Raw genomic sequence first — 14,512 nt, forward strand, 5'->3', positions numbered from 1 at the left:
GATAGGGCTTCCCTAGTGTCTCAGACAGTAAAGAATCAGCCTGCAATGCAGGAGACCCGTGTTCCATCCCTGGGTTGGGAAAATTCCCTGGAGAAGGGAATGGCAACCCACTCTAGTACTCTCGCCTGGAGAATCCCATAGACATGGAGAAGTCTGGCAGGCCACAATCCATGGGGTCGCCAAGAGTAGAACACCACTGAGGGACTAACACTTTTCACATGCTGGTGATAATAAGCACAATACTTTAATCACATCACAGACTCCAGAGGCTACAAGGCCTCTACAATGACCCACCTGATAATTTGCAAACTGCTAGTAAATTAGCATCCTGATAGTTAGAAACAAACATCTCTTTCAGACACATTATTTTTCTTTGTTTGCATAATAAATCATTTCTTTTTCTGTAATGACTTACACATCCAGGTCAAGCTCTGCAACCCTGAAAGTCAGACAATTGCCAAGGTTTCAATTTTCCTCCAGACTGCTAAGAAAATTATGTAGCCAACACAGGGGCAGGATCCTTTCATGAAACAGAAAAATAAGGGTCCTATGTGGAGAGAAAGCAAGAGATTAACCCTTGGTGACTTCTCTGAAAGGAGAGAATTGCATTGCTCTCAAGATTTTAAAATCTTTTCCCTACAGCTTGGACAATGTTTTCTTCTCATTCTCTGGAACTATCTCCTTCCCTCGCCCTACACCAAGTTGTTGATGAACCACAGTTCCATTATTAGCTTCCTTAAAGCCAGGATGCTGGCTAAAGTAGTTGCTTGGACTTCCTTCCACTATATAATGTCTTATAATATCACACTTCTGGGCTAAGCTCAGCATTTTAAGTTGCAGTGCTTTTTTTTTTACCCTAAATGTTCCTTCTCTTGGAATGTTCTTCAACCTCTAAATTTACATGTAATTTAGATGTACAATCTGGTCCTCATTTTCAAGATCCTCTTTGATGGCATTACTCATCCTGAATGTAAATATTTGTCGAGGGCTAGCATGTGTTGACATCCATGGGACTTTTACAATTTCCAAATAGAATGCTCAGGATGGCTACATTTAAGACCCAATTATTTAAAACTCTGAAAAGAAAGATTTAAGAACCCTCTTTTTAAAATATGAACATATATCATGCTTCTTACAAAAAGTAAATCTAACTCCTTTCAGAAGAGAACAGTCGCCTTTTGAAATATTAATGCCTTTCCGTTTTCACAACTTTTTTCATGCAATTATTTGTCCATTTGTACCACTGAAGGAATCAGGATGAATGGAAGCCATTGATTCCAATGGATAAAATTGTGGTCACAGGAACACATACTTCAAAATTGTTCTTGAAAATAATCAATATATTTTCCATTTATAGGCACTGTTAAAGTAGGTAACAACAGAATATTATTAATTTTGCTTTAACGCCTATCTTCATAAGTCTATGTGTTATCATTCTGGACCAGATTTAAATAACTCTTTTACTCTTGATACATATTAACCAAGTTTATATCCTCCACTGAATACCTCAGTCCTTCTCCAATCAAACCCCACTAGATATGAGTAGATTTCAGCTTCATCGCAAAAGTGCTTATTAATAGTTATAGCTGTCTAAAATTAAAAGGGTTGCATTAATCGCAGAGAGCATCTCAGTAAAGAGTGATGACTATTAATATTTACAGTGATGATGTTGGAGAGGTTTCTGTATTATGAGTTTGATCTGTTTCTCTATAACTCCAAAATTCCACCATTATATCTTAAGATACTCAATCTACATTATAATGCCTCACCAGTCTAGAATTGAAGACTTTTATATAACTATGTTATTAATAATCTAATAGCTAATATATTGATATTAGAACTTATTTTCATAAAAGCCTTTCCATCCTACTCAATAAGCAATTACTGATCACCTACTATTTGTACAACATAAGGGTAATAGAAACCTACTGTATAAAGCAAACCAGTGGCATAAAAATAAAAATTAAAATAATTCCATTCAGAGGAACATAAGTGATAGATTAATTCTCCTTCCCACGAGGCACCAGGGAAAGCATATAACTTACTTCTTACCATCTTCTTTCCAGTTCTCCTTCTGAATTCCTCTTGCATCTTCTATACCTTAATACCAAGGTTTTCAAATTGAAAAGAAGCCTCTAAACATATTTTAGAATTTATTATTTCACTGTATGCTTTCTTAATAAACTAGCCGCACATTGCAGAATTATTTCAGTGCCCCAAGACAAAATCCTATAGCAAGCTTAATATAACTCTCCTGGTCCTTGGAATCCTCTCTGGCCCATTCCAGTCCCCCCTAAAAGTCCATCCAATTGGGCAACACAGATTCAGTCTCAGATTTCCCTACATTGCCAGTGGGGAGTCAACTCTGATGGACCATTATAGCAGGAACACTTTGCAACAAGAATGTATTTGAATTACACTTTTACTGTAGGATAATGTGTGACTTATTTATCTGGGGAAACTGCAGTTATTTCAGGTAATTGTTGACTTCTGATGTTCAGATTTCTTTCACCCAAAGCGTTCTGAACATTTGCCATATCATATATGGGGTGGTGAGAGTGGATATTCTCTTGGCTAGGCACTACGTAACATTGAGACTTTAGTTACTCTTGATAAAACAGAAGCAGCAGAATTCCGGCAATGCCCCTGTTTCTTAACACATATTGCATTATTCCCTTTACGTTAGATTAGTAATAGTGGTTTCCAAAAGGGCATGCTTTTGCCCTGTGGTTACCAATGGATGTACTGACTAGAGATGGTCAACATCATGCCCTGTGTGAAAGGAAAAACACAACAGAGCACACATGGTTTTCCTTTGCTGCTTCATTTCAGCAGTGAGGGACACTTGCCAGAACTGGATGTGTGTTAACTCTATCTATGCCTTGACGTCTGAAAGGAGAAGTGAAACGGGAGGTATCCCCCCAGTTTAGTGAAAATATGATCCCTCCTACATGTTTCATCATCAAGTTAAAATTCGAATCTCATACTCTGTGAAAGTTTGTATCTAGACAACGTTTGTTTTTAATCAGTAGTCATCACTGCCTTGTGATTATCAGACTTAGATCTATCTTTGCTTACTGGTGAAAAATAATAACCTTTCAGTCTGGCTGTGAACTGAATATGACAAGATGTGATAAGATCCAATCAAGCTCTCATTGAGCACGGGGGCAGGGACTCTGAAAAGTATGGATGACAGAATGATCCTTAACATCTAAACGAAATCATTTCCCATAAAAACCCTCTAAATTACAAGCGAATAAGACGGAAATAAGAACCTGAAATGAGTCAGGAAGTAAAATAAAGAGAAAGATAAATCATACAAAAATAAATGTCTTTTGGAGCATGAGAAGAAAAAAGAGGCTCAGTGTACTCAGTAAACACAACTGACAAAAGCGGATTTTAGCTGGCAACTTGAAGTTGCTGATGCCTTTTGGAGAGAGTTCAGATTCCCAGGTTGATACAGAGCTCCCTCCCAGAACTCTGACATGTATATAAGCTCTGAGCTCTCCAAAGCCCACTGCCAGTTCTCTTCATGAACTAACTGCAGCGGAGAGACTAAAGATGATTCCTTTCTTACCAGTATTCTCTCTGCTCCTGCTGCTGGTTGTTAACTCTGCAAACGCCAATGGTCACTATGACAAGATCTTGGCTCACAGCCGTATCAGGGGACGGGATCAGGGGTAAGTCAGTGGTTTGATTTTATAAACCTTTCCCCACCCCCACCCCCCTTAGCTTGTTGTATGTATATTTCTACAAAAAGTTTCTTATTTATACCTCAGGGTTTTTTTCCTACTTATTTGTAATAAGAAAAAGGAACAAATGAGTAATCTGTGGTTTATGTACATGTCTTAAACTTTAAGAATTACTGTCCAAATAATTTGTGTATAATTGCTATTTTTTATGAAACATTGCAAGATTTTAGCCTAATTAACAACATTTAACAGGGCATTTCTTTATTTCCCTCTAAATTTCCAGAATGAGGTTTTCAAAATTAAAGAATCTGTAGCTAGAGGCTCTCATTACATAAACAGCTTTGAAATACTTCACATTATGTTAGGGAAAATTTCATTTATGTATGAAAATTAAACAATATATAATGTAACAAGTTTTCTGAAGTTTTTTGAAGCATTTAAGAATGCTTTTAAATTTTGCATTCTGTAAAATTTGTAATAACTTGATTTCGTAGAAAAAACTACAACTGAGTTTCTTAAAGTTATCAGACAATTTAGTAACTTAACCAAGCATTTACTATTAATTTTTGAAATGGATTGCAGCACTGCTGCCTATGTCTCAGAGGAATTTTTCATCATGCTTCCAAGTTCCCTTGCCTTACAGAGCAAATAAGACTCGCATCTCTTTAATGGAGAAAAACACTTAAAATTCTGGCAGAGAATGTTTTAATCTAATTACTTCCAGGCAAAGAAATAAATTTTCCTTTGGGCAGCCATATTATTTAAGTTAATCTTAGCATTCACTTACTTCTGATTGCTTACCTAGAAAATTACAGAGTACAGTATCTTGAGACTTAGTAAAACTTGTCTATTTTGCTGTCTGATCTGTCATTTTTCCAGGGCCCTGAAGCCACTCCCATGCCCTAAGTGAGTACATGTTTGGTTTAAAAGGGTCAGGGCATTACCTACTATTAAAAGTAATCAGAAACATATTGGTAAAATCTATTTACTTCTGAAATACTGGCATTGTATTCCCAGAAGTGTACAATTTCCTCTCTGTCTCTCACAGTTAGTTTTTGTAATGACTCAGTAGGATTGGATCAAGAGTGAGATCTGTCCATGACTAGAGTCACATCTTTGAAAATCTAAGCCACATATTAACTTTCTCTTTTTCTTCCTTTGTTTTTAACCACCTGACCTACAGATTTGAAAAGCTATTTGTTTATGTTATGACATTAACGCTCTTTCCTTACTTCTGTCTCCCAGTCCAAATGTCTGTGCCCTTCAACAGATTTTGGGCACCAAAAAGAAATACTTCAGTACCTGCAGGAACTGGTATCAAGGTGCCATCTGTGGGAAAAAAACGTAAGTCTCCTCTTTTCTTTAATGTGCCGCTTCCAAAGACAACACTGCAATGCTTTCTTTGGACAGAAAGACACATTGTTCTGAAAATACTCTCCAAAATTGGGAGCTTAAAAAAAAATGAATCACTGTGAATAAAGAAATTTCCCCTGCATTTCTCCCTGTATTCAGAAAACTAACTTTATTCCTGAATCTATGGCACTGGCCGTGTGACCTGCTATAGAGTCACTAATAGTTTGACTACGTCGTTTCTACTCCTGGTTTGGCCTCTTTTATCTTAGGGCTTCCTGGTGGCCCAGTTGGCAAAGAATCTGCCTGTGATATAGGAGACCTAGGTTTGATCCCTGGGTCAGGAAGATCCCCTGGAAAAGGAAATGGCCACTGGCCATGTGACTTGGTATAGAATTGCTGAGAGTTTGAATGGAATCACTGAGAGTTTGACTACGTCATCTCTCCTCCTGGTTTGGCTTCTTTTATTTTGGGCGAGTCAATTAACCTCAGTGTCTCAGTTTTCTCATTTTATTAAAAAAATGGGCCAGAGGATCAGACTGATCTGAAAAGTCAGGATTTTAAGGTAAGATTGTTTGCCTCCAGTCATTTAGAAATTATCTAAAATACTCCACTTTGCCCCAGAGTTTTCATCAAAGATTAAAGTTGAAAAAGATTCAAGTTTCATCTTTTCATTTAATCCAGTCACTCCATCCCAAGCTGTCAGATTCTCGGAGTCTCCAAAGGTGATAATGGAAGCCCACCACTATTTCTACTATTTCAATAACCAAAAAAGATGATTACTCCTCATCTTTTAACCTGTTTCACTGATTAACTTAAAATTGGAAAACATTTTTTATTACTTGATAGCTTATTGGTTTAATCAATTAATACATATTGGCAAATTCTTCATTTTAAGATGGAGGAGCGGAGTTCTAGATAGAGCAAGTTACCAGATCAAAAAGGTCAGAGATGTCATCCTCGGTCAAGAAAACAATGGAAATGGCTCCTGCCTGCTTCCTATTAATTTGGACCCCACCTTCAGTGAAGGATACCCTGAGAACCACAATATGGGAGACACATCATCATTAAATTTCAGATCTCATAAATAGGTGAAAGGATTAGGGTATTGTTAAAAATATATTCCTAACTTAATAATATTGGTTACAAATACTAAATCACATAACCTTTTGGAGTCTTCATTGCTTTACCTATGAAATGTGAATTTAATTCATTTTCTGAAGGTAAAGAAAGTAAAAGAAAGTGAAGTCACTCAATCGAGTTCGACTCTTTGCGACCCCATGGACTATAGCCTACCAGGGTTCTCCATCCATGGGATTTTCCAGGCAAGAATACTGGAGTGGGTTGTCATTTCCTTCTCCAGGAGATCTTCCCAACCCAGGGATTGAACCCAGGTCTCCCGCATTGTAGGCAGACCCTTTACCGTCTGAGCCACCAGGGAAGCTCTGAAGGTAAAATGAATGAACAAATGTGAAATTACTAAATAACTCTAATTCATAATATTAGTCATCCTTAAGTTTAAATTATTTTAAGCAAACTGGATATACACTGGTGGGAAAAGGAGGTATGAACAGATACCTATTTAAAATGCATAGGGTTATCTTTATTTCTACTAAGAATCATGTATTCAAAACACAGAGCCTTAGCTGGACTCCCTATAATAACCAAGTTTAGGACCGCACAGGACAGTGCTGCCTGTTTCCACACACTGGCTTAATATAATTGTAACTAGTGTTACTTCTTGACCAGGACATTATTCCTATTAGTTTGCAGACATCTGCTAGACTTATGAGTTATTCACACAGTTATAATGTAAGCCAGTGGTTACAAGGATCCTGGCCATGATTTAGGTCAGGCCCCAGTTGGGAATGCCAGAGCTCTGGATTCTTCTCCCTTTGTTCTTCGTATTCTTGGTCACCATGAGGCTTATTTGGAATGCACACTAACTACATAAGAAAAGACCTGCTTTCTGAAGCATTTAAGGGAAATCTTGATTACACCCTTCCTAGAAGTGAAGGAAGTCTGATATAATCTTACTTTAATCCTCTAAACATATTAGAGATGCCAAGTCTTGTACAAGGCATATGCCAAGAATCCTTCTTGATTTCCATTAAAAAAAAAATTTCTGCTTTGAAGTCTGGCTTTTTACCAGAAATAAAATGTGTCTTCTTTGATTTATTACATTAGCTTGTTTCTGCTAACTTCACTTTCACAAACACATTGACATCTATGCTCTGGAACAAATGTAAACGCTAGTAGCTAGTTTTAAATAACCAAAGAAATCAATAATATTGACAGGAAGAATGCCTGATTTGCCATCTGCTTGCAGCTGCTAAAAATTCCAAAGTCATCTTTAGGAACTTATGTATCAGTTGACAGAAATGTATTAAATGATTTGCTCAAGGTCACACATCTACTAGGTAGTGGAACTGGGAACCAGACTTCATTCTTCTGACTCCACGATCCTGGAACTTTTCCACCATGCCATGAGGCTAATGAGAAATGAAACTCATATAAATACCTTAATGTCATAAAAGGTCAAAGGTATGGTTTTTCCAGTAATCATGTGCAGATGTGAGAGTTGGACCATCAAGAAGGCTGAGTGCAGAACTGATGCTTTTGAATTGTGGTGCTGGAGAAAACTCTTTAAAGTTCCTTGGACATCAAGGAGATCAAACCAGTCCATCTTAAAGGAAATCAACCCTGAATATTCATTGGAAGGATTGATGCTGAAGTTGAAGCTCCAATACCTTGGCCACCTGATGTGAAGAGCCAACTCATTAGAAAAAACCCTGATACTGGGAAAGATTGAAGGCAGGAAGAGAAGGGAGCAACAGAGGATGAGATGGTTGGATGGCATCACCCACTCAATGGACTTGAGTTTGAGCAAACTTAGGGAGATAGTGAAGGACAGGGAAGCCTGGCCTGCTGTTTCATGGGGTTGCAAAGAGTCAGACACAACTTAGCAACTGAACAACAATGTCATAGACAAACAAACAACAAACTTGATATCTAAATTATCAATAAGTCATGGCAATGACTATGTTTTGCTAACTTTGTCAAACTGTATCCTATGCAGTGCCTCCATTTTAATATTAATTTTCTTCCAATGTATAGGACTGTGTTATATGAATGCTGCCCTGGTTATATGAGGATGGAAGGAATGAAAGGCTGCCCAGCAGGTAATGTTTCAATTATAGAATTAAATGAAAAATTTGTCTTGTGTAAGGAAAAAGAGTTGAATTAGCTTTTAGAGAAGCCAATATGTGTGTGTGTGTGTGTGTGTGTGTGTGTGTAGCACCATGATAAATCCAAGATATATTCTCCATATCTTAATCACTAGTTTATCTTGGCAATAAAGCATGAAAACATACATCTTGTACACTGGATGCTGGACAACAGATGTTTATTCCAAATTTAAATTAGTTCAACATTCCTTCAAGACAAAGATCCCCACTACAAAATCCCTTTCTTTGAACTTGTCTAGAAACATGGGCTGACTACTTGGCAAGGCATCATCTTTTCTGATTCAACAGCTCAACAGCTCTGATTTTATAAGATTCTTCATACTGAAAGTTGGTTTCCTGTAACTCGCCAACTACAGAAAAAATAGTTCATCTATTTCCTCTTTGAGATGACAGCCATTCAAATATTTAACACAAGCCATCACACCCTTCCTCCAGCTACTCTCTCTTCCCCAGTAGAATCTTCCTTTCTGTGGGCTCATCACCCACAGTTTGAGTGGGATCTTGACTTTGGAGCCCTTACTGTCATGGACAGAAACACATGGGAAACCTCTAATCCAATCTTTTTTTTCCATTGTGATTCAAAACTGGTGTCTACAACCCATGTGTGTCCAGGCAGTGGAGAGAATATTAAGACAAATACATCAGTGTAGGGAGCTCCTGAACTTATGTTGATGTCATTGGTAACCATGTTATGCCATTAGCTCATGTTGAATTTTTAATTAATTAATATAGATTAGTGGTCTGTTTTATATGAATACTATCAAATCAAGCCTTCCACAGGCATTTGTTTTTTCACCTTAGGCACAGGACTTACATGGAACCTTGTGGTATTTAACCTGTAAATTTGGACTCATTTTCCCCATTCTGTTGGGGTGTCTTTAAATCCTGATTTTGTAATTTAATTTACTAATTGCATACTTGTTCTTTCTATTGTCACAAAGATAAGAATCATTTCTCCTGTGATATGATCCAAATCATACTAAACTTCAAATAAGGTCATGAAGAGTAAGTTGGCTGTACCCAACCTAAAGACTAACATTCATATATTAATTTTCATTCTGAAGTTCAGGAGATATATTCTTGAAATGTTAGATATTTTAATCTATTTTCTTCCTGAAATTATGATGAAAAGAAGTAGGTCTACACATTTCTTTCAGGGACCCAAATCTATATAATTATGGTCCTTACACCTACCATATTATACTACTTAGGAGCTTTAAACCAACATGAGAAAAAAATATTACCTTGGCCACTCTCAGAGAGAAGTGAGGAAATTTTTTTTTCAATGAAATGATCAAAGATACTTAGTGATAACTGTGATTGAACCCTTATAGACATAGCAGATTTGACAACTAAATAGACAAAACATTAAACTAGGATAATAATTTAAAATTCATTGACCTTCAACACAAAAGATAAGTACTTTGGGGCTTCCTAGATGGTACCAGTGGTAAAGAATCTGCCTGGCAGTGAAGGAGACACAAGAGATGCAGGTTCAATCCCTGGGTTGGGAAGATCCCCTGGAGTAGGAAATGGCAACCCACACCAGTATTCTTGTCTAAAAAATTCCATGGACAGAGGAGCCTGGAAGACCCTAATGCTGGGAAAGATTGAAGGCAAAACAAGATGGGGATGGCAGAGGATGAGATGGTTAGATAGCATCACCAAACCAATGGACATGAGTTTGAGAAAACTCCAAGAGATAGTGAAGGACAGGGAAGCCTGGCATGGTGCAATCCATTGGGTAACAGTCGGACGGGACTGAGTGACTGAACAACAATAGGACTTTATCATTTGACATTCAAAAGGCAACTTTCATATAAAACTGATGATTCATAGACTTGTGTTGCTAAAATCATCAGTTAAATATCTTGAGGGACTTCTTGTAAAGGTTAAATCATTGTAAAATAACATTTTTGACATTTTCTCCTAAGTACTTATTCATCTCTTGATTATTTCAGTGTTGCCTATTGACCATGTTTATGGAACCCTGGGCATTGTGGGAGCTACCACCACACAGCGCTATTCTGATGTCTCAAAACTGAGGGAGGAGATCGAAGGAAAGGGATCATTCACTTACTTCGCACCGAGTAACGAAGCTTGGGACAACCTGGATTCTGTAATTCATTATTTTTAATGAATATAACTTCTGCTGTCATTGTTACATTATTTCAATTGATTTATTAACTTAGAAATTAATAGAAATTGTATATCTTTCTGCTCTGCATATATGATGATACATAAAAGGATGAGGGTATTAAGGATGCTCCTTAATTGAGGGTAAGGAAAAAGTGGCTCAGTGGTAAAGAATACGCCTGCCAGTGCAGGAGATGTGGGTTCGATCCCTGCATTGGGAAGATTCCCTGGAGGAGGAAATAGCAACCCATTCCAGTATTCTTGCCTGGAAAAATCCCACGGACAGAGGACCCTGGCGGGCTACAGTCCATGAGGTCGCAAAGAGTTGGACATGAATGAGCATGCAAAAAAAAAAGGAACAAATCATTTTAGTACCTCCATGAATGGAATAACAGCCCAGCAGGCTCATGGACTAATAACAAAAAAGGCAAACTAATAGTAGATTGAACAAGCACTTATTATTATTTCATTTTACTTATTTTCTCTTTCCTTTTTGATTGTGGAGAATTATAGGTAATTTTAGATGATATATCTTGTAGAAAGGCAACTTAAGAAGCCTCTTGAAATGTTATTTTTAATAAGGTGTATTATATATATATATTTATCATTTTAATTGCATATAAATACATATGACTGTTCAGAGACTGACATAAGTGTGTGTGGATATTTAAATGAAGGGTTGTAAATGATGCGTTTAATTTTCAGGTTTTTTTATGCATAGTCTGATTTATAGCACACTAAGTTATGACTCAATATCCAGATCTACATAACTGATACAGAAATATATTCCTACTTTCTATCTAATATGACGATGAACTGAAAGTTACTACTAGAGTCATGTCAGTTCAGTTCAGTCACTCAGTCATGTCCGCCTCTTTGCAACCCCATGGACTGCAGCATGCCAGGCCTCCCTGTCCATCACCAACTCCCAGAGCTTGCTCAAACTCATGAGTCATATAGTATTTAGTAAAACTTAGGTAGATTCTTTGAGATTTTACCTTGATACATTAACTGTGAGGTTGCTTGCTTGCAAATACAGAACTTTCCCTCTTCTGGTTGTCTTTGACCATACCTCTAACCACCTTTCTGGCCCTTTTTGCAGACTCCTCTTCTTCCTTGTCTTAAGAATGGGTCTTATTAAAGTCTCTTCTAGGAACTCTGCAGTTCATATGCACGTCAGATGGCTTCAGCTTTCACTTAATGCAAAGAACCATGAAATCTGTGTTACTGGATCCCCAGGAGAATATTTCTAACACCTGTCTTAATATTTCTCCTTCGATACACCGTCTGTATCTTTAAACAAACTGTTATCCAAAACAGATGCCACTTTCTCCCCATCAAAAACTGTTTTTCTGCTGTTTCCGTAATTGGCAACCCCAATCTCAGAGTTCAAACTTTAAAATTATGAGTCATCCTTACTGCTTCCCTCTTCAGTTCTTAGAAACTACTATTAGTCATCAACAGCTCATTTTTCATCCTTATCATACTCTCCTTCTGTTACGCATTGACACCAGATTAACCTTCTTAAAGCCCGGCTAATCATTATATTCTAATGCCACAAAAGTGGCTTAAGGCTCCCTATTGTCAGGTTAATTTACTCTTTGCTTGGGAATTAAGGTCTTCCATGTCATTGTCCCACACACTTATCTAAAATGTCTCTCTATTATCTGAGAAACATAAAACCACACTGGACAACTTCTGCTTTCTGTGCCAGCAGTTGGACTTAGAAAGATCACCACACCATTCCTACCCTATCTACTTATTCTGCAAGACCTGTCTCCAAACTTTGAATTGCTGACCATTTTCATTTGACCTCGAAAGCATTTTTTTCTCCATCTGTCCTTTATCTAATTATGCTTATATTTACCAGATGCTATAGGATACGTGCAGAAGGAAATGGCAATCCACTCCAGTACTATTGCCTGGAAAATCCCATGGACAGAGGAGCCTGGTAGGCTACAGAGTCCGACTCGCAAAGAATCGGACACGACTGAGCGACTTCACTATAGGATACGTGGGCTTCTCAGGTGGCACTAGTGGTAAAGAACCTGCCTGCCAATGCAGGAGATGCAAGAGACATGGGTTTAATCCCTGGGTCAGGAAGATCCCCTGGAGGAGGCCATGGAAACCCACTCCAGTGTTCTTACCTGGAGAATCCCATGGACAGAGCAGCCTAGAGGGCTACAGTCTATAGGGTCTCAGAGTCGGACACAACTAAAGAGACTTAACATGCACACACATAGGATAAGTACCACAAAGATCAAGATTTCACCTTACTTATCACTGTATTTCTCATAACACCGAGTACAGTATGATATGATAGTAGATAAATGAAAGGTACAGAATGGTTGAATTCTTGAATGTTATAGAATAAACATAAAACACATTAAAATTACAATACTGTATGTATACAAATATACAAATACAAATATATAAATTTTTTTCCATTCTAAAATTTTAAATATCTGATAATTTCATATCCCCTATGCCTTGACAGCAAGAGCATCTCTCCATCAATATATTCATTAAAAATTTTGTTCTGTCTCTAAAAATGTCCAAATACTCTATAAGATTTGGAAGACTTTACTGAGTACCTGTACTTACAAAATTTCTTAATCAATTAAAATAATATAATTTTAAGTTATTTATTTCAATTTGTTTTGACCATCTGGGTAATTCAATGAGAAAATAATAAGAGAGTAGAAACTGTGATTATAGGCATTTTAATAATTAACTATAATGAAATAAATTTCTGCCATTTCAATTTTTCCTAGGATATCCGGAGAGGTCTGGAGAGCAATGTGAATGTTGAATTACTGAATGCTTTACACAGTCACATGGTTAATAAGAGAATGTTGACCAAGGACTTGAAAAATGGCATGATTATCCCTTCAATGTATAACAACTTGGGGCTCTTCATTAACCATTATCCTAATGGGGTAAGTTTATTTAATAAAAGGTACATTTATCAATAATGTATCAATAATGTATCAACACAGCCCCTAATTTTTTCTATGACCTTTATATAAGGTTTACAGAAATAATAAAATGTCAGTGAGTAAACTTTTCATTACATGTAAAGCATGTGAATTTCCAGTTCAGTGACTGATTTCTACCAAAGGGTGTTGGCAAGGAAGAAATTAAATTGACAATTTGTTGACAGTAGACTTAAATGTTCCACAAAGGGTAATTTTATTAGTTGATGTGTTTGAATAATCAATAATAAGAGAAAAATAAAGAGTAAGAATTTATCAAAGAATAATCAGAGAATGAGAATTCTTTTATTCATCCCTTAGCTACTATACTCATTTAGATTTTTGTGGGTTTTGATAAGCATGTTTTGATAAAGTCTTTGTGGGAAACTTCCAACAAGGTCATGGGGCTCTTCCAACAGTCAGATTTCCAGGGACAGAAAGGGTCAGTGATGAAGCAATATTCAGGAAATCACTGAAATAGAACTGATTATATTTATGTAATAATTGTTTCTGTCTCAGAACTTGGCCTACATTAGAAATAGTGTATGACTATCTCTATAAAAGAAAGAGAGCAATAAAAACAATAATTCAAAAAACTGTTTTTGGCTTATGTTTCTAGACACGTTAGGTATAACTGCGTTCTCAACTGGTTCCATTTCCTCTTAGCTTTTGGGTTTTTTTGTGGTTTTGTCTTTTAGACATATTAATTTGTAAGTCTTCATCCTCAGCATTTATATTCAGAATGTCAGTTCTTTTATGCTACATTTACCAATAAACTTGAGACATGGGAAATGGGCATGCAGTCTCCATGGTCAACAGACAGCTGTGATTTCTGCAATTTGATTTTCTCAAATAATTGCAGGTTGTCACTGTGAACTGTGCTCGAATCATCCATGGGAACCAGATTGCAACAAATGGCGTTGTGCATGTCATTGACCGTGTCCTTACACAAATTGGTACCTCAATTCAGGACTTCATTGAAGCAGAAGATGAGCTCTCATCTTTTAGGGTAAGTCCAAGAAGTAACAGCAGATTGTTTTGGACCACTGAAATTCTCATCTTCCCCATCAGATTCTAAAAAAATAATAAAAAGATATCCATTAATAAAAGA

At 36.9% G+C, this 14,512-nt stretch overlaps 1 protein-coding gene and 1 long non-coding RNA gene across 9 annotated transcripts in view; one reads left to right on the forward strand and one right to left on the reverse strand.

Moving 5' to 3' along the window:
• Positions 1-3,087, reverse strand: part of LOC122447061 — a 29,588-nt gene extending 26,501 nt beyond the window's left edge. Inside the window, exons 1-2 of one of the 2 annotated variants that reach the window (XR_006271121.1) lie at positions 2,053-3,087; positions 416-547 (exon numbers count right to left, since the gene is read on the reverse strand). This is a non-coding gene — a long non-coding RNA (uncharacterized LOC122447061). Of the gene's footprint in view, positions 1-415; positions 548-2,045 lie in introns of both variants that reach the window. The other variant, XR_006271120.1, reaches the window with a different exon arrangement.
• A 93-nt stretch (positions 3,088-3,180) lies between these two features.
• Positions 3,181-14,512, forward strand: part of POSTN (periostin) — a 35,171-nt gene continuing 23,839 nt past the window's right edge. For all 7 annotated transcript variants that reach the window (XM_043477369.1, XM_043477372.1, XM_043477373.1 and 4 more), the window contains exons 1-6: positions 3,181-3,680; positions 4,938-5,036; positions 8,160-8,224; positions 10,252-10,409; positions 13,201-13,365; positions 14,264-14,410. In XM_043477369.1, coding sequence (XP_043333304.1) covers positions 3,562-3,680; positions 4,938-5,036; positions 8,160-8,224; positions 10,252-10,409; positions 13,201-13,365; positions 14,264-14,410 — 753 coding nt within the window. In that variant the 5' untranslated portion in view covers positions 3,181-3,561. The remainder of the gene's footprint in view (positions 3,681-4,937; positions 5,037-8,159; positions 8,225-10,251; positions 10,410-13,200; positions 13,366-14,263; positions 14,411-14,512) is intronic.

This window comes from Cervus canadensis, chromosome 9 (assembly GCF_019320065.1).
Source record: "Cervus canadensis isolate Bull #8, Minnesota chromosome 9, ASM1932006v1, whole genome shotgun sequence".
NCBI classification, from domain to species: domain Eukaryota; kingdom Metazoa; phylum Chordata; class Mammalia; order Artiodactyla; family Cervidae; genus Cervus; species Cervus canadensis.